This window comes from Protopterus annectens, chromosome 13.part0, assembly GCF_019279795.1.
Source record: "Protopterus annectens isolate FY-2018-M chromosome 13.part0, PAN1.0, whole genome shotgun sequence".
In the NCBI taxonomy this organism is placed as follows: domain Eukaryota; kingdom Metazoa; phylum Chordata; order Ceratodontiformes; family Protopteridae; genus Protopterus; species Protopterus annectens.
The window spans coordinates 623,495,570-623,516,199 of record NC_056747.1 but is presented as its reverse complement, the minus strand read 5'-3'; the positions used below and the strand labels follow the sequence as shown (position 1 = coordinate 623,516,199).

At 39.8% G+C, this 20,630-nt stretch overlaps 1 protein-coding gene across 2 annotated transcripts in view; it reads left to right on the top strand.

The window, feature by feature from the left end:
- RPH3AL (rabphilin 3A like (without C2 domains)) overlaps nucleotides 1–20,630 on the top strand; it is a 2,297,739-nt gene that overhangs the window by 2,125,577 nt on the left and 151,532 nt on the right. For both annotated transcript variants that reach the window (XM_044054286.1, XM_044054287.1), the window contains exon 7: nucleotides 347–457. In XM_044054286.1, coding sequence (XP_043910221.1) covers nucleotides 347–457 — 111 coding nt within the window. The remainder of the gene's footprint in view (nucleotides 1–346; nucleotides 458–20,630) is intronic.

Here is a 20,630-nt window from a genome sequence, read left to right as displayed (position 1 = left end):
ACTGCCTCAGCCTCATTTTGATGAAGTTATCCTGAAGATGGATTAGTATAATGAACAGAAGAGATGCACTAACTTGTACACTGGCATTTAATACGTAATTTCAAAACAGATGACAGTGTTGTATGGGCATTGTTTATATATTAAGCTCTTTGTTATTCAAATAACTTTTGGGAAGCTGCAATTTGTAGTGCACTAAAGAAGGGTGCTGTTTTTCTTTTTTGGAGTCGTCTTAAAATGGAAACAAGAAATTGCTGTGCAGTGATCATTTGTGAGGGGTGGCATTATTAGAGTGCATAAAATGCCGTCCTGTGTTCTTTACTTTTTCCCTCTCTCCATTTGTCTTTAGGGATTTCCAGCGACAGTGAGAGTGAATCAGAACATAGTTCTTCTAGTCTGGAAGATAAACTGCCCATTGGTTCCAGGAGCAACAAAAAAGGAAAACATGGAGAAAACACTGGTGAGAATTTGCAGAATTTATTTTAGGTTAAAGAATGCATGATGTTTACAGACAGACCTCTAAACTACCAAGTGAAACAGGTTTATGTCAAAGATTGTAGCCATTGTAGATCTTTCTGAAGAACCAAAAGTTGAAGTAGTGTTTATATAACACAAAGAAAGAATGTGTGGCCTAGTACCTCATAATGCTGACATGCTTACTTTCTGTATTGTTTAACATAAGTAATCATTTTAATTTGCAATTACAGGGTGACTAGATTTCTGTGAACAGTTAAAGTATCTGTCTGAGAATGGAAGAAGGTTTCTTTCCTTTTAATTTCTCCAAATGTTTTGGATTTTTAATACCATGACTGGAATGGACTCCATTCCTGAGTCAGGGTACAGTTAGAGTTCATAAAATTAGTATTGCTTCAGTCTTTAATGTTATCCATGAGTTCTCTTCTCATCACCTGTAATATACCTAGAATTGCCTCCTCTTGCACTTCATATGAGGTTATGCGTATTGGCAACATATTTAAGTATACTTAAAAATTGTTCTTTAATATTCCTGTGGTTTCTATTAATATTAAAACTATCTATGTGTCTTTACCCAGCATTGTTCTAGTTTCTGCTTGCAAATCCTGGTATTTTATGATTTTGTGCTTCTCAGTACATAAAACACTATAATCATTGGGCGTAGCCGTTTCAGTGACTAATGCTACTATTGTCCTTTTTCTTGAGCTGCATTGTCTGGTTTTCTTGCATCTATATTCTTAACTGTTGGTGTTAGGTGATCCATTGTCGTCCAGACTTTATCAACAATCAACAATATTCAGCTAATATTACTGCCTCCTTTTCTTCACCCCTGTCATACAACCACATACCAGTACCATACTCCTCTCTTTTTCACTTCCCAATCTCATCAGCCCTAACATCCCAACTCAAAACTGTATACAGGAACCCCCCCAACCTGAATTTAACCTCTCCCCTGTCTCCACTTCCTCTGTTAAAATAAATCCTTCTAAATCTAAAACCTTGCTCTAATTCAGCCAACAAATTCCTGCCAAATTCCTTAAAATTGCAGTGGATGCTGTAGCTTACCCTATCAGCATCCTAATTAACAGGTCCATCCAATAATCCTACGTCCCTTGCCTCTGGAAAAAAGCTATCATCCTGCCCCTTCATAAAGATGGACCATTCTCTGACATTTTTAATTTTCGACCCATTGCTCTACTTTCCCCCACCTCCAAAATTCTGGAAAAATGTTTCCAGAAACAACTTCTGCAGTACCTTCTAAACAATAACATCCTCTCCCCAATCCCACATGGATTCTGTCCTGGGCACAGTACATCTACTGGCCTAATCTCTTTCTTAGATATCATCAATAAAGCCCACGACTCAGGTCTTACAGTATCTGCTGTCTTTTTGGATCTATCAAAAGCATTTGATACTATTTCTCATTCCATCCTCTTAGCCCAACTGTCTTCTATAGGATTATGCTCCCAGTCACTCAACTGGTTTAAAAGTTATCTCTCAAACAGGCAACATGCTGTTAAATGGCATAACTCTATCATGCAGATGACTTGACTATAGTTTGCTCAGCTCCCAATCCCATCATACTACAACAAAATACCCAAGCTGCCATCTTTACTGTGGAATCCTGGCTCCATAAAAACACCTTTCTCTAAATGCCAAAAAAAAAAAGACAAACTTATTTTGTTTACCCCCAAAAGAAATACATCTATCAACAAAGTAGACTTCAACATATTCTCATCAAACTCCAGAAAAATTGAATTAGTAGCCAGCACTAAACTGCTAGGAGTCATAATCGACGAAGACCTAAAATTTGATCTGCATATCCAGTCCATTATAAATAAAACACACAAAAAACTAGGACTGTTATACAAGCATAGTTGATTCCTCTCCTTATCAACTGAAGAAGCATTAGCACTCTCTTATTTACTACCCTCCTTAGACTATGGTGCACCTTTATTAATTAATTTACAGTCTGTTTCAAAACTAAAACTAGAATCCGGTTACAATAAAATTGACAAAATTGCTACAAATAACCATCACTCTTCCCATCATTGTAACACAGTAAGAAAACTTAAATGTCTCGAATTTCCCCGCTACTTGCTATTCCTTCAGCTTACCACTACACATAAACTAATTCATAAACCGCAAGACTGCCCAGCCCTCAGCTCCTTAATCACCACTTACACTCCCCTTAGACCACTACAATCAGAGCACCAATATTTTCTCCATATTCATAAATCTAGCCTAGCAGCAGGAAAGCTTCTATACTCCTGGACCATAACTAAACTATGGAATAACCTTTCATCTTCCATTCTGCAGCGAACAAAGTCCTTCTGGCTTTAAAACTGCTCTACAAAAGCACCTTTTCTCTAAGTGGATATGTAACTGCTCTACTGGGCCTTCCACTACACATTATGCAATCACCTGATTTCCCTATGCTTAACTATTCCTGCTCCTATACTAGCCCCACTCTCAAATTCTCTCTTCTCTCTCTTGTTTTTTGTGTTTTACTTCAGTCTGCCTAACCACACTAATAGCAGTCTATTGAAGTGAGACCTTCCTTTGGGAAATCCCTGTAAATAAATTTAACCCGCTGCAGATTGAATTTTCTATAAAACATTGTATTTCTTCTATACTTATCTGTCTCATATTGTGTAACCACTTATAAGCAAAACAGAATTGAGATGTTTATGTCTACTTTTGAAACTACTGAATTTTGTTCTATCTTAAGCCGTACATATGTTATTTTTGGACTTCTGCTGATTTTTATACTAGTCTGGATGTTTTTTTTTTTTTTGCTTCTCAAATGTTTGTACTTTTGAAACTTGTATTTAATTGTTATTGTAATATTGGAGCTTTTCTCCCCGGGCCTCCACTGAAAATGGGCTCATTCTGGCCCAATGGACTTTTCCGGTAAACAAACGTCAATAAATAAGTAAAATAAAATCTTTGTCAATAATGCTTTGTGATTCATGTTTCCATTGCCTGTCATCTACTTGTATATTAAAGTGTGTACACAGTCCCTAATGCAAATGTCCCACCACATTAATGTGCCTTTCAGTATACAGACCATCAGCCATAAGTGTATTACCGTCATCAATGAGTTGTGCAACTGTTTACAGTTCTGTATTACAGAATCTGCATTTGTCCGTTTTTCCTTTTTTTCTGTAGACTTTGTAAATCAGTGTGTATGTTGTTCATTATCTAGAGATGCAGTTATTAGCATTTCATCTTTTGCTTTATATTCACCTTTCCTTAACCATGCATACATCAAATCTTGATCAGCATGTGGTTGAGGTTTCCCGAAGATATTGCTTGTTTAGTCACACTCAGTAGACCAAAGTGACAACTTGCTGATAATTGTTATGTTGAGTCCACATCTGCACCTGCCATTGTTTGGACTATCTTTACCTCCTATATATAACTAGGTGAGGTCACTAAATTTTCAAGTAAATTATATCACTGTTGAGCATCCTCTTCTGTTTCCATTCCTGACTAAATGAACTGTGGTCTATCTTGCTCTGACAAAGCAATTGGAAAATGTGTGGACAGCTAATATTTAGGAAGGGATACTACTAGAATAGGTTGTCTGTGTAGTATTGCCTAGTTACATAGTGGGAAACTTGTTGGTCAGATGAGTTCCTGAAGAAGCAGTTGGATCTATGTGCAGCTAAATTTACTTTTTGTCGAGTTAGTCAAAGACTAGTCTGAAGAGGTGGTGTGGTTTAGGTTCATATTTTCTATCTGCACAGCTCACATGCCAGCATAATTTACAGAAACAGCTTTAATCTTTTCTGAGGCTGCCTCTGTATTTTTCTTAGCAGTAGATATTTCATCTTCAGTGCTGTGAATTAATTCTGTGGCTGCTTTCTTTTTGTTTTTGCTATAAAATTATTTAGCAAATTGTTTGTTTTAGGAAATTCCCTAAAATAATAGTAATAATAATTAAATAACAGTTGGTTGAGATTTGCAAGTGATTTGTTGGAGGAGCATTTCCCTGCACACAAATCTTGCATATTTAATAGTAGGGTAAGTGATAATAACACTTCTAAAAGTGTCAGTGGATATTGGGTACTGTATGGCTTATAGCTTTGTGTTGTTTATTTTTCAGAACAGTACTACTGAATTTTTGCAACTGCGGTGGTGGTGCTGCAGTAGCATTGTCGCCTCATAGTAAGATGTTGTCCTGTTCGATTCTCAGCTAGAGCGTCTTCTGTGTAGAGACATGCGTGAATGGGCGTACCATCGTTGAAGGTTGTGCGTCAGGGCCGGCAACCTGGCACGTAAAAATCTACTGCCAATCATTAGCGGGCCCCCTAATCGGGAAAAGCCGAAAGACAACTACTGAATTTTTGCAGCAATCACTTGGTGCACTGTGAGAGCTTTAGGGGACTGGATCTATGTGAACATCAGAAGTAAATTACAATAGACCATTTGGAAGTGGATTTTGGGAACCGTCTTCCCTGTTCACTCATTTATTTGTAAGTGGTATAGGTGAAAAACGTATCACATCTTAACCTTCCATTTCCAAAATGTTGAACACTCGATACCTCTCACAATGTGGTACAAATGGGAAAAATGTGGAATAATTACTGACAACTTCAACTAGGAAGCTCACATTGTGGTTATTAGCTGATGCATCATGCTGAAAGTGTTTTTTTTGATGAATTAATATGATTTACTATTGATCAGTATTACTTGCCATGGATATCTGTACCAAACCCTTTCGATATGGAACAGTGTAAAACTCAAAAAGAGGAACGTTCGTCATAATGAGGTACATTTTGAAAGGTATGTAGGGAGAGTAAAGGAAGATTGGACTGCTCAGTGAAGTAAGTCATACCTGTTTAAAGGGGATCAACAAAGAAGTTTGAAGTGTGTGGATACTGAACAAAGTGAGTTTTTATTTACATATTAGAAGTATTGTAAGGCTATAGTAAATACAGTACTTATTACTTTACAGAGGAGAGATTCCTTGATTAAATAGGCTTAGGAAGATGAAGAAAAGGAAGACAATAAATGATGCTTTGCAGTGCAGATTGTGGGACACCATTTGGTTAAGAAATAGAGTGCGAGTTGTGATGCCTATGTAATGTTGTGCAAGTTGTAGGAATAGCTTAATAGATTTGTAGTCTAGATACAGAAGAGATGGGGACAGACATGAAGAATGGCATCTAGGGCTATTGACGCATTGAAAAGATGATTAGAAAACTCTTCTTTTGCCGAAGTAGTTTGGGTATTAAGTTACAGTTAGTAACAGAGAATATGAGTGACTAAGGGAAAAAGACTGACATGAGACAAAGTAGACTCTGAAAATCTCTAGTGGAATGACCATGCAGGCAGCTGCTAGGAGGGAAAAGCAGCAAGAGGAAATGCATGTTTGCATAAGTAACTTAGTGAAAAGGTCAGTGAATGAGCTAAGAATATGTTTATTAGAGAAAGTGAGTACCGCAGGAAGGTAGGAAAGTGGTCTTTCCTAATGTTATTAGTACCTAAAGTTAGTAGAAGGAGAAATGAAAGAATCATAGCATATAATGAATAGCTGAAGAGTGATGTAGGGAGCAGGATTTTGAGGTAACAGAGGAAAAGGGACATTCGATGAGGAACTGCTTAATGACTGGTTGCACTTTCATAAAGAAGGAATATAAACACGTGAGGAGCTTGAACAATATCTTAAAATTAAGGCAGTTTTAAAATGTACAGTGTTATTGTGTTAGCTGTAAGAGGAAATGATAAGGATTTAAAGCAGAAAGGGAAAAACAGGTGAAGGTAGAATCATCAGAAGTGAGGAAAAGGCAGAGTGAAAAAGGCTGGATTATAGCATTGCATAATGCATATAGTCCAAAAAACAAGATACTTGAGTTGCATGCATTAATTTTAGATGGAACTGATGGCAATATGCATTACTTAAACATGGACAAGCTTCTATAGAGAATCAGACATGCAGATTTCTGTTTATAGACTACATAGGCTGAAAAGGATAGGAAGATATGGTGGAGCTGGCAGTATATGAGCCGGAAAGGATAAAGATAGTAGCTTGTGGGAGAAAAAGAAAATTATCAAATCACATTTGACTGACTACATAAGCCTATTTTATCCCTAATGTAGATCCATAAACTCTTCAATCCTCCACTGCTGCACTTAGTTTTGTGTCATCAGTGAAAAGGTTGACTCTGTTCTCTCTTCCCATAGATATGCCAGAATGAACCCAATGAAGAGTACTGTAAGAACAGTACCTGCATTTACTGTATATACTGGTCATTTTCTTCATTCATGCCATTGTAACTCACACCACAACCCCTCTGCTTACTATATTCCAGCTGTGTAGTAGTCCAGTGTCTTAGTCTTGATTTACCCCAGTCTTTACTGTGATTAGAGAAGCCAACAGAGTGGGATCAAGTCAAAGGCCTATCTGAAGTTCAGATAGACCACATTTAGTGGCACTCGTGGATTTTCCTGCTCCATCCTTGTACAGAGATAAAAAACTTGCTGTCTTCTGGTCCTTAAGTGCTTCTGCATTGGCCATTCATATGTTGAGACACAGACTGGCAGTTCATTTGCTTATCTTCCTTTGAATAAACATTTCCCTCTCAACTTCCTACTTCTCAGTACTTGTGTCTCTTGACTTCATGCTCCCTTTCAAGCACAACACCTTCCCCATGGTTTTCTTTTTAGGGACTGAAGAAAAATGTCTATTCAGTACCTCTTCCTTTCCCCCCTTTAGTAGATCTACCTCACATTTTTGCTCAGCTTGAAATAGGTCTGATTTTTCATTATTTTTCTGCTGTATACCCAAAGTGGCTTTATTTCTCCCTTTTAACCCCCTTCTGCCATCTCTTTGTTCCAACTTGTGACTTTGCTATCCTCAACTCCTTTATTGCCCTTTTGTTTGCCTTCATGTATTGTGACTTCTACCTCTTGCATCTGCTATATTGTGTCCAAATCACTAACCCCATTTTCCTGTATAGTTTCAGGAAACATCTTAAGGTTTGCTGTATCAGAGTTACATTACCAGTTCTCTGTATTACCCTTTGGGTTCTCCACAGCACCTCGAATGTTCACAAAGTTCCTAACCCCAGTGATGGCTCATTGCAGATTCAGGTCATCCATATTTTCCTTATTTAGATGATCTACTTATTTCTACAGTCTTTTCCCAGATGTTTGAAGTACTTAACAAAGATGTCCAACCTCCTGTCACATCTGGGATATCACTTGAATCTACAAAAGTCTTGTCTCACATGCCCTCACAAAATTGTCTTTTTAGGTTGTCTGACAGATACAGTCGGGCTAACTGCCTTCCTTCCAAAAGAAAATTCAGTAGCTTACCAGCAGATCTTTCTTAGTTTTCTCAGAAGCTTCAGGCTTCTGCAAGCAATTTTTCAGGTTTCTAGGCCTCATGGCTTCCATGATTCTCATGATGCCATTTGCCAGATACCGCTGGATTTTTCTCCTGTGTAACTTAAAAAAAATATCAGCATAATCTGTCTCTCTCACATTTTTCCAGAACTACTCTCCTAATACTCAAAAGTCTTTCACTGCCATTGAATCATAACTCACAAATGCCCAACTCTTTCTGAATCTCCTTCCCAAAAAAACAAACTTATTAGTCTTTCACCCCAAAAATACCACCCACAGCTCTGACCAGTTTAACATCCACTCAGCTGACAACACTACCACTGAAATAATAGAAGACACAAAATTACTTGGTGTAATTATCGATAACAAGCTCACCTTTAACTTTCATATCCAGAAAAACATATAGAAAACTCAGAAAAATTAGGCCTGCTCTACAGAAATAGACAATTCCTTACCACATCCACCAAGACCTCCCTGGCAAAAACTTTTCTGCTCCCCTCCCTAATTTATGGCTCTATAATACTAACCAGCTTGCAAAACTTCACCATGACAAAAATGGAACAATGCTATAACAAAGTTTGCCACAAACTCCAAATACCACACACACCACTGTAAATCAGTACGTGAACTAAACTGGCTTGAACTCTAAAACCAACCAATATATATCCAGCTATCCACTATGCACAACCTAATTTACAAACCTACAGCCTGCCCCAGACAAGATTGTCAAACACTACATACCAAATAGAACCCTTAGATCAGAGGAAAAAACCTCCTTGAAATCTCCAGACCTTCTAAAAGACCATGCCATTGTCTATACTTGTACTCTGTTTCTAAACTATGGAATTCTCTGCCTTCAGCCACCAGGTCAACCCCAAGCCTACTACTCTTCAAAGCTTCTTAAAAAGCACATCTAAACAGAGCATGGCTCTGTACATGTTTAACTCCAGGTTAATCCCACTCTACCTCAGCTTCCTGCACCCTATCTCCCCACTCTTCTTTTTCTGTTCTGTCTCTCTTACCCCCCATTATATCTATGAAGCTTCCCCAATTATATTTCTCCTCTCACCAAACCTTGGTCTATACTCTTCTCCAGTCCGTCCACTAAATCTATAATTCTCAAAACTGCAATGCTGTGTTTTCCCTTCTCTAAGTAAAGCTATATATATGATTTACAGTAAGCCTATTCACGTGTCCATATGATTCCAAGTACATTAATTATTGTGTTCTCACAAAGTCTGTTGTAATACATCCTAATGTTTTTGAAATCATTCAGACTTTTAAGTAAAACTCTTAAGTAACTGTGCATTCTTAAGCTTTAGTCTGTTTTTGATTTATGTCATAAAGTCTTAACTAACATTCTGTTGTAAAAATTGTGATCTATATGTGTACTGACCTAAATATATAAATGTGGAGCTTTTCTCCCTGGGCCTCTGCTGAAGACGGGTTCTGTGACCGAGTTGGACTATCCTGGTTAACAAATGTTAAATAAATAAATAAATTCTTGGACCCAGCACCTACATCCCTTGGACTTTCAAATTCCTGTGATGAGGTTTGTGAGTGGAGAATTGCAGTGGTGGAGAGATCAAATGGCTCTCAATCCAGAATTATCTTTCTGTGTTCCAACCACAGGTCAGTCTGCCCAGACTGTCTCTTCAGATCATGCTTGGAGTACAGGTTCCATGGGAGTAAAAGTGCAGGGTCTGTGGGGCTCTTTGGACAGACCAAAGCACTTGACTGTCAAGTAAATGCTAGTGATGATTCATTCTTTGAAAACTCTACATCATCTCTGGGCTCTGATGCCTTTACAGGAGGTTACAGGCAACTCGGCAGTGATGTGGTATCTCAAACATGGGGATACAAGATTATACCCTCTTTGCTAGTTGGCAATGATGGTTTGGGGGTTGACTCTTCGGCCCTCCTACATTCTGACAGAACAAAACATTGGGGCAGACAAACTCAGCAGATCCTGTACAGACACTCACAAGTGGAAATCAGTACAGACATGTTTCAGGATTTGATCTAGATGTGGGTAACACCTCAATTAGATTTGTTCACCTGTTTACAAAACAAACATCTAGAAAGATTTTGTTTGAAAACTCCATACAGCCAAGCATGGAGAACAGATGCCCTGTCATTCCATTGGTCAGGGATGTTCCTCTATGCTTTTCCACTCTTTACAATAATTTTTAAAGTTTCAGAAAGAATTAACAAAAATCATAGTGGTGTCTTCCTTTTGGGCAAACAAAATTGTTTCTCCATTTGTCTGGAATTGCCCAAGGGCAATTACCACAAACTTCCTAACAGATTGAATCTACTCATATAGCACAAGGGAAGTTTTATACACCCTGACATCAAGCAACTACAAATGATGGCCTTGATGATTCAATGTTTGTACCCTCTAGACACCTTTTTCATGAAGACATGCTGCAGGTACTAAAGGAGGTAAGAAAACATGCTACAGGAATGTGTAATAATAATAATAGAATATGTTGGCAAATGGAAGAGGTATTCTAGTTGGTGCCTTGCCAATCATAGGGGTCCTGAAAGGTAAGTAGCACCTCTTGTTCGCAAATATTTGTGTGAGCTACTTAAAGATGGCTTGTTGTATGCTTCCATCAAAGTGCATCTTGCAGCCATCTCAGATTGTCTGCCTATGGATCCTCCCCCTTTCTTCTATGTTTGTGGTCAAACAGTTTCTGAAAAGAATGTTGCACATGAGTCCCCTTGTGAACAAATTACTCCTCCTCCTCCTCCTTGGAATCTCAGTTTTGTTCTGTAACGTTGGTCTAACTAAACATCTGCAATTATGGTAACTTATCTGCAAAACTGTGCTTTCTCTGTTTACAGCAGCAGTTGTGGTGCTCATGGAAGTTACTGTGGGGGTTAGCAGCTCCAAGGGGTAGGGATATCTCTTGGGTCTAAAAGACTGGTCTGTTCCCTACTGTCTGACTCTCACTTGTCTCTAGGGAGTAACTGAGCTGATGAGGCTCTCTAGTCAGGACATGAAGGGATGTTTGGGCTGTTGTCTGGACTGGTAGTTGCTGTGTTGTGTTGTGCTGTCACCCTGTGTCAGTAGGGAAAAGGAAGGGGAGCTACCAGGCAAGACCGTCAGCAAAAAAACTTTTTTTCTCAAAAGTTGCTGTATGAAAATGAATGTCTTTCCTAAATTATTTTACAATTTAAATTACTCTTTGCAAGCAGTTCCTTTTTTGTTCATATGTTACATACCAAAATCAAATTTTTGTGGTACTCTGAATTTCCCAAGTTAAGATATAATTGAAATCGCAGAAATTTTTTGAAGTTCTGAATTTTATGACTGACAGATCTGTTCAGACACACCTAAAGTTAAGAATTCGGGAAGTAACTTTAGAAAAATAGACATTAATCTAGTTGCTTTTCTGTTTACAAAAAGGTTTTCAATAGGAAGTAACCTAAGCACTTGAAAGAACAGAAACAACCTGCTACTTCCCTATGTATGTTTTTTACTTAAGAAATTAGTGAAGGTACATGGTGTTACCCATGTTCTTTTCACTGCCTATCCCTACGGTTATAAGAGTTATGTTTGTTACCCTGTGGATTATTTTTATCTTTCCATCACCAGCTGGACAGCCTTGTTAAAAGATTGATGGTTTATACCTGCTTTGTCATAAGATTATCTTCAAGTGGTTATGCCATAGCTTTCACTTCCATTCCAGTATCCAGAACCCCTTCCTTCTGTTTTTTCTCTTTTCTGGGATCAGGTTTATCTTTCAATGTAAATAAAGGACAGTAATTTGAGTCCTACTTTCACAAGAAAGAGCAGTTTTTTTACCCTATGGTTCTCTGCCATTCTTCTAAAATAGTCATCCTTCAAACCTGTTCTTGCCATCACAGCTTTAAACAAGTGTGTCAAAGTAAATAAATTCAGAATGATTTATAATCTTTCCATTATTCCACAGCAGTCATAGTTGATGACTATGATTTGTAAATGTCTGCTTACATGTATCAGTCCACCTATGTCAACATTAAGGTGGTCACTATTATTTCTGTTTCACAGCCCTTCCCTTTGGCAATGCTGCTGCATCAAAGACATTCACTAAGTGAATGGCTTCAGTCTTTGAACATGTCAGGACAAAATTTATGCTTATTTTTCTATATATGAATGACTATCTTGTGGGCTCAGTGTCTCCAGCATGCTGTGCACAAGAGTCACTGTAAGCTTGAGATGACTCTTGCTCCAGAGATTAATTTCATAACCATACAGCATGTGCAGCACTTTTTTGTGCTACATGACAAAGGCAACAAAATAGTGAATTCCTGTGAGCATTTCCAAAATAAAGACCTCACTTCAGCGAGATAGCATCTCAGGACTCTAGGGTACATAGTGTGTTGTACAACTGCAGTTCCCTATGCAACACTACATATATGGAAACCCAGTGGGCTTTTAGGGCATTTTTTGGGACCAGTAACAAAGGTTTTCATTGAGATTCTTTGTGAAAAGAAATCTGTTACAGATTTGCTTTGTGGATAGATCACTATAATGTTTACTAAGTTCTGTTCACACTCCTAATTCCTGCCTCACAGTTTAGTACCACTGAGGTCTCAAACAGTGCTTGCTTATCCATTAGTTAGTCTAAGTTTGGGGCAGATGCCTCCATTACTGTCATAGCAAATCAGCATAAAGATATGGATAAAATTACTATCTTTAAAGACCATCCTCAAAGTGGTGCAACCAGGCTGTGTCTTTGTCAAAACATACAACACTACTGTCATATTACAGCTGAACAAAGAGGAGAGGAGAGACACCTTCCTTCCAGCTTTACATTTTTTCATTAAAAAGTCCTGGAACATGCACTGCAGAATGCTGTAATTCTACAAACATTGTATTTACCATAGTCATACTGAGCAAATGTATTTCAGAGGCATTTGAATGGAAATTAAATACAAAGGTGTATTCAGCACTGTATTACAGAATGGGGTCATCCTCAGATAAACTTGTTTGATTCTCAAGAAGCTGCACAACTACAAGTGGTCTGAATTTGAATCCTTTATATTTGAATCCTTTAGGACAGGGCATGGCAGTGGATGCCTTTTCCTTCAGTGGTAATCAAGGTGTACATTATACATTTCATTTACAGTACTCTTGCAGATGGTGTTATTGAAATAAATGCAGGACAGAGAGCAATGTATTTAGATGGCCACAGCCTGGCAAAGGCAGCCACTATTGTGATAGATTGCCCAACTTCCATGAAGATTAACAGATTTATTTACCCTCCTATGCAGAGAGGGCTGTCTCCTCTATCTCACTTTGACATATTTCAGGCTGATGGATTAGGTGGTTTGTCCTTAATACCTGGTACCGAAACCTTGTCAAGAGATGTATGACAGGTATTAAAGGAAGCAGGGAGACAATCCACTAGAACAGTCTTATTTCAATAAATGACATACATGTCTAATTAGGGTTGCTAAAGGAATATTTCCCACTTTTTTGTTCAGCTTACCTGAAATTTTTAAATTATTTATATTCCTCATATACTTCAGGACTGGCCAACTCCTTCATTGAAATACATCTGGGCACGTTGCTAGTATGCATAGGGTGATCAGCTCCTTTGACTTTTTTATGACCAGCTAAACTACTTTTGAATAGAACTTTATATTTAAGATTACTTAAATGTAATAAAGCTTCTGTGGGTGAGCTAAAGTGTTTGTCATCACAGTTAACTTATATGATATTAGATGTTCTTCATTCCACATTGCTGCAGTCCTAACCATTGGGGTAGTCCGCTGTCCAGTCGGCCCGAATACCAAAGTATATGGCTGACGTCGGTCAAGGCGCATTAGACTGACGTCAGGACGTCAGGGTACTAATGCGCATGACCGACGTCATATCCTCAGTCTTTTTTGCCGCATGGTCCGATGCAGAAGCAGTTTTGCGAGTGCAGGTTGGCGTTCTGAAATATTTCCGAAGTCGGAGTTTCAGACCGAATCAAAGTTGGCTAAGTACCCCGTTGGGGAACATTTTGGTTTTTTCTTGCCTCAGTATTTAACCGGATGTCAGAAAAAGTGAATAACTGTATTTCTTGTGGGAAGCAGATACCTCATAGGGATTACCATACTCTGTGTATACCTTGTTTAGGCCTGAGCACGACGTTGTTGGTTGCCGCTCTTGTGCTAGATTTAACAAACGCACTATTAAGAGAAGGTTAGACTGTGCCAGGTTAGTGTTTGGGAAGCGTTGTAATTACAAAATGCCGTCGGCTGCTCCGACGCCGCTTCGTCAAAAAGCGCAAAGACAAAACAGCAAAGCCTAGGGTTGATGAACCGCAGTCCCGGACGCCGGTTCTTTAGAAGGCTCAGGTGAGCCAGAGGTTTTGCCAGGAGTTTCTTTGGAGTCTCAGGCAGAGACTTTACTGTTACAGGATGTGCCCTCTCAGGAGGTAGGCCAGGGTGAGGGGCCTTCTCAGGTAACTGTTCTTCCCTCTCTTCCCAAGGTAGTTAGAGCTTCTCCTACTGTTTCCAAAACTTCTTTGAGAGGTAGGCCAAGTTCAGCTTCAGTGGGGCTTCTCCTAGCACTTCAGGTTCTGTGCCTAAGAAACATATGCTTAAAATGGCAGAGGATTTAATTACTATGATTAGAGGCTCTATGCCCCCTCCTGATAAGAGGCCTAGGGTGGAACCTGAGTTTGAGAGTTTTGAACGGTGTTCAGAGGCTTCTGAGTCTTCTGTGGAAGACTTGCAGGAGTATCCTCCTTATTCTGATTCTGATGTGGATGATTCCACTCCTACAGCTTCTCCTCCTGAGGATTTCTCATTTTCAGAGACTCTGCATTCCATGAGGGAGCACTTTAAATGGGAAGGCCAAGATTACTCTGATTCCAGGAAAAGGCTTAGGGAATTCTTATTTTACCCCAGCATAGGCCCTTAGCTATACCTCCTGTGTTGAATGTGGTGGAAGATGTTTTTGCAGAGGCTTCCCTGAACCCTGATTCTTTGCCTCCTGCCCCTGTTAAGCCTGATAGGTACTATAGGGTGCCTGAAGCTCATAAGTATCTGTTTAAGAGTCCTAGGGCAGACCCGGAAACTGTTTCTCAGGGGCCTAAGGGTGTTAAGGCCTCTGTTGTTAAAAATCCTGTTCCCACTGATAAAGAGGCAAGAGCTTTGGATAGGTGGGGAAAGAAAGTGTATACTTCTTCCACTTTAGCCATGAGAGCATTGAATTGTCAGTTTCACATGCTAAAATATCAAAATTATCTCCTTTCACAATTGAAATCTAAGGTGGATGCTTTGGCGGAAGGTATAGAGTGTAAAGAGTTGCTGGATTTAGTTCATGTGTCTGAACAAGTGGGTAAGCATTCTTTGCAATGTGGTTTTGATGCTGTGCAGGCCTCCTCGAGGGTGGCTGCCACTAGTTCTGTTCTTCGCAGGCATGCCTGGTTGAGGGATCAGAATTTAGCAGAGCATGTTAAGACTAGGATTTTGGATGCTCCTTTACAGTCTGATGTGTTATTTGGTTCGCCTGTGGAAGCAGTTTTAAAGAAAATGGAGGACAAAGCTAAGTCTATGCAAACTGTTAAAGATTTTTGCAGGTGCAGCCACCAAGTTTAGTAGAAATTGGCCTACTAAGGGATGGACATATCCTGCTTATGATTCCCAGTCTAGGGGTAGGTCTAGACGTGGTAGGGGCAGAGCTCAAGGTTCTTTTAGGCCTAGAACAGGGGGTTCACCTGCTCAGACTTCTGGTGAGGGCAGGGGTCAGTCCTTTCGTAAACAGACCCAATGACCTGCCTTTTCAGCTGCCAGTAGATTCTCGTCTGGCAGCTCCTTTGGGAGGAAGACTGTCTCTTTTCAAAGAAAATTGGGATTTAATCACTCAAGACAGATGGGTGTTGGATATCATTCACCACGGTTACAGGTTTTATTTCCATACATTGCCCCCTTTCAAAGGCATGCCAGACGTTCCCCCTCCACAAAGGAAAGAGGCTCACAAACAAATTTCTTTGTTACTCCAAATAGGGGCTATTCAGCCAGTCCCTGTACCAGAAAGGGGCCTAGGATTTTATTCTCGCCTGTTCCTAGTTCCAAAGAAGGGGAACACGTGGAGACCAATTTTGGATTTATCTATCCTCAACACTTATCTGGACATTCCCAAGTTCAAGATGTTGACGTTACAACAGCTTTTACCTCTGCTGGGCAAAGATCATTGGATGGTAACTTTAGATCTCAAGGAAGCTTACCTTCATGTGCCTATAAGACTAAGTTGCAGGAAGTATCTGCTGAGCTGGAAATTCTCATTATCAGTTCTCTGCATTGCCCTTTGGCTTATCTACTGCCCCCAGAGTATTCACAAAGGTTCTGGCTCCAGTGATAGCTTACTTCAGGCTGAAAGGAATTCAAATCTATCCTTACTTGGACGACTGCCTGATTCTGGCTCAAGAAAAGGAAGACCTTCTACAGCATCTGGAATATGTCATAGCAGTGCTAAGATGCCTAGGGTATTCTGTGAACGAAATAAAGTCCAGTCTAGTACCCTCTCAAGACGTGCGCTTTCTGGGTGTGAGACTGAATACAGCAGCCCAGATGGCCTTTTTAACCCCGGACAAACAAAAGAATCTTTCCAATTACTTCCATCAACTATCTCTTCAGTCCGGGCTGACTGCAAGGACAGTCCTTCAAGCCTTAGGGTTCATGGCATCTTGTATTCTGGTGCTTCCCAATGCCAAACTGCATATGAGGAAGCTGCAATGGTATCTCAAAAATGTGTGGACACAGCACTGCCAGGATTTGGACACTGTCATTCAAATAATACCTTGCATTCAAAAAGAATTTTTGTGGTGGGCTCAGGAATGTCACCTAAACAAGGGACTCTCTGTGACCCGGCCAGAGGCGAGTCAGATTTTAACGACAGATGCCTCGGACATTGCTTGGGGAGCTCATCTAAATGGAAAGTGGATACAAGACAAGTGGCCTGCCAGACTACAGCATCTACATATCAACATGAAGGAGATGTTAGCAGTCCAGTTTGCATTAATGGCTTTCAAGGAGTTACTTCTTCCTGGGCAGGTGTTGATTCTAACAGACAACACAACTGTCATGTGGTACATCAACAAACAAGGGGGAACACATTCTTATCCTCTATGCAGGCAAGCAATGATTTTATGGGAGACTGCGCTCAGCTTGCAACTAACTCTTCAGGCAAGGTTTCTGCCGGGAGCACAGAACTCCTTAGCAGATGTGTTAAGCAGGCAAATCATGGATCCCCACGAGTGGAAACTGGATCTTCATGTATTTCAGAAATTGACAGTGTCATGGGGAACTCCAGACATAGATCTGTTCGCTTCTCCACTAAACCACCAGCTGCCAAAGTTTTGCACAAAGGGGTTTCATCACACAGCTTGGAAAGTGGACGCTCTTTCTTTCAGTTGGAAAAATCTTCATGTGTATGCCTTTCCACCTCTGCCTCTTCTCCCAAAGGTGCTCCTAAAGATCAGACAAGACAAGCCAAGGATGATTCTAATAGCTCCAGATTGGCCTCGGCAACACTGGTACCCACTTCTAAGGAGTCTGGTAAGGAAGCCTCCATGGCCTTTACCTTTGATTCCACACCTGTTATCTCAGAGGGACGGTCACCTGCTCAATGTCAAGCTTCAATCTTTTCATCTAACAGCCTGGCATATTCTGTTTTGAAACACAGCAGGTCTCAACTTCCTCAACAAGTTTTAAATGTGATTATGGAAGCCAGAAGACCTAGTACAAGGAAAGTGTACGCAGAAAAATGGAAGAGATTTTTATTTTGGAGTGCAGCAAAGAATTTGGAGATTTCTGAGCCTAATTTGAGTGTGGCTCTTCAATATCTTACTGAGTTATTGGACAAAGGTTTGTCCTTCTCTTCCATTAAAATTCATGCTGCAGCAATTTCAGCTCACTATGATTGTGACCCACCATTGTTTTCACATCCTTTGTTCAAGCAGTTTCTTAGAGGGGCAAAGAATATAAGACCCCCATGTAGAGCTCCTACTCCTGCTTGGGATCTCAATTTTGTGTTGGAAAACTTACTGTACAACCTTTTGAGCCTGCGGCTACTGCTGAGTTAAAATACTTGTCATGGAAGACTGCTTTTTTATTGGCCATTACTTCTGCAAGAAGGGTTTCTGAGTTGCAGGCCCTTATGGCAGTAGAGCCTTTTGATTTTCCATAAGGATAGAGTATCATTACGCACTAATCCTTCCTTTATGCCTAAGGTGGTTTCTAGTGTGGCTTTAAACCAAACTATTCATTTGCCTACTTTCTATGCAGACCCCCAAAACAAGGGAGAAAAGATTTTGCACACTTTAGATGTACATAGGCAGTTACGCTATTATTTAAGCAGGACTAAGGATTTCAGGCAGTCTCAGCAGTTGTTTGTTTCTTTTGCCTTGACTTCTCAGGGCAAGCCTGTGTCTAAGCAAACTATTTCTAAGTGGATTGGGTTTTGCATTTCATTTTGTTATTCCCATCATGGCAAGGAGATTCCAGCTGGGATTAGGCCTCATTCCACAAGGGCTACTGCCACTTCAACAGCATTTCTCAGGGGTGGCAACTAAGGATATTTTGGAGGCAGCTACTTGGAGTTCAGTGCATACTTTCTCTAAGCATTACCACCTTCCTCTCTACTCTAAATCTAGGGCTGGTTTTGCCACAGCTATTTTGCAAGGCATGTTGACAGCTCCTGCTTCCTTATGATTTGCCAGCCTCCCTTACCTCTGCTTTGGGATTCTACCCAATGGTTAGGACTGCAGCAATGTGGAATGAAGAACATAGTACAGTTTTGTACCTACCATAAATGTAGATGTTCGAGGATCCACATTGCTGCAGTCCAATTTACCCTCCCTCCTTCCCTCTGTGTTTAGGGGTTGTGGTGTGGGTTAGGCTATATTCTTGTGCATTTGTATATATTGTATATATGTTTGGTGCAGGGTTTTTGTTGGTGTTTTGGTTTGGGCCTTGTCTTTTTAGGGCCTTCTGACATCTGGGGCAAGAAAAGACTGAGGATATGACGTCGGTCATGCGCATTAGTACCCTGACGTCCTGACGTCAGTCTAATGCGCCTTGACCGACGTCAGCCATATACTTTGGTATTCGGGCCGACTGGACAGCGGACTACCCCAATGGTTAGGACTGCAGCAGTGTGGATCCTCGAACATCTACATTTATGGTAGGTACAAAACTGTACTTTTTGTTACTTCTGAAACTTATTTTCTGGTGGCAGTGACTCTTACTGGAATTTCAAAATTTCTGGCCATAATGTGACATTGGTCCTATTTGTTTTTCACCATAATATCACGTCTTTAAAAACAAGTCCCCCTTTAATACTGAATATTAGTCAATTGACAAATCCAAGTCAACAAGTTGTTCAGTCCATGAAGTACTCATTTAATCAAGGAAATTACTCGGTCATTGTGAGCCAACAGTCAGGTGTTCCAGCAGAACTGACAGCAACAAACAAATGAATGGTGGAGCCAGCGGTGTTTTTTTGCAGGGTAAGTTGAAATTAAGGCCTCAGCAGCAAAATATGGAATAATGGCAATCACAAAGATAGTAACAAAGTGCAATCCTTTAGGTACTCAGACACAGCAAACACAAGTTATAGACATAATTGTCAAAAAAAGCATAGCACAGTTTCATAAATGCCAGTAATAGCTGATTATTATCCAGTGCGTTCTAGACAAATGTAGTGCTTCAAACTCCAAAGCATAAGTAAAATTTCCACATGCAGAAAGAGGTGTGAACAAAGCAAGCAGAAATCTGGTGCAGTGGCTCCAGTGAGAAATAGTATCATGCTCACTGGTGCTATAGGAAGTAATAGAACTCACAAGTGCTCCTGTAACTGTAGTCATTCCAGGTAAGAGCATGCATGCAGTCATTGGTGAACAGTATGAACCCTATACTATTCCTTTCTGCAAAACACCCAGAAGAAGACAGAGACCAGGACCGAGACCACTCATAGTCCAAAAACATTTTCAGTCGAGCAATTGATCAGCAAGTGATGTCAGAAGAATAGAAGTGGATGTCAAATTGTACATGAACCAGAAACACACTTAATGTTCCAGAAAAAGTCGATATCTGCTTTGCCACACCAAGAATAACAATGAAAATCTCAACCACTTAGTTTCACTTGGCAAACAACCACCACTACAATTATTTGTGTCATTTGGAAAGGTACCTAAGGAAATAACATTGGCCTTCAGTCTTCCAAGCCTTTGGTAAAGGACCCATTAAGTTTAATAAGCTTAAAAGGAATCTTAAAAGGAAGCTCAAAGTACACTTTACGATACTAAATGTAGTTCCACAGTTTATTGGAGAAAACAATTAATTCAGAGAATCTTCAAATTTAATAGTATGATAAAAGCAGAAATAGCTAGCACCAGATGAAGTATAGTAAATGTGTGGTCATCTTTTCTTGACAATATGGAAAGATCGGGAAAGAAAGTATTCATCCTAACCCTTCTAGGGTTAAAACACATTGCATAATTAATTTCAAAAGCCAGTTATTTTGTGAATATCAAAATCCCTGCACAAACACATGCACAGACAGGAAAGTATTGGTTAACAAAAGAGTACAGATTGTCAGTATTCAGTGCAAACGCTAGGATACAAATAGAAAATTGAGTAAGTCTTGTTTTTAACCTGAAAGATGGGAAATTGAATATTAGGACAGTTAGTGAGTCCTGCACTTTAGACTTGGACTTGAATCATAACTTAAAAAGAGAGATGCTGACAAACAGTTCTTAGGGTTGAGGAGTAGAAGTCTTTTTTCCAAGAGAAATTTAGAGTCCATGACGATC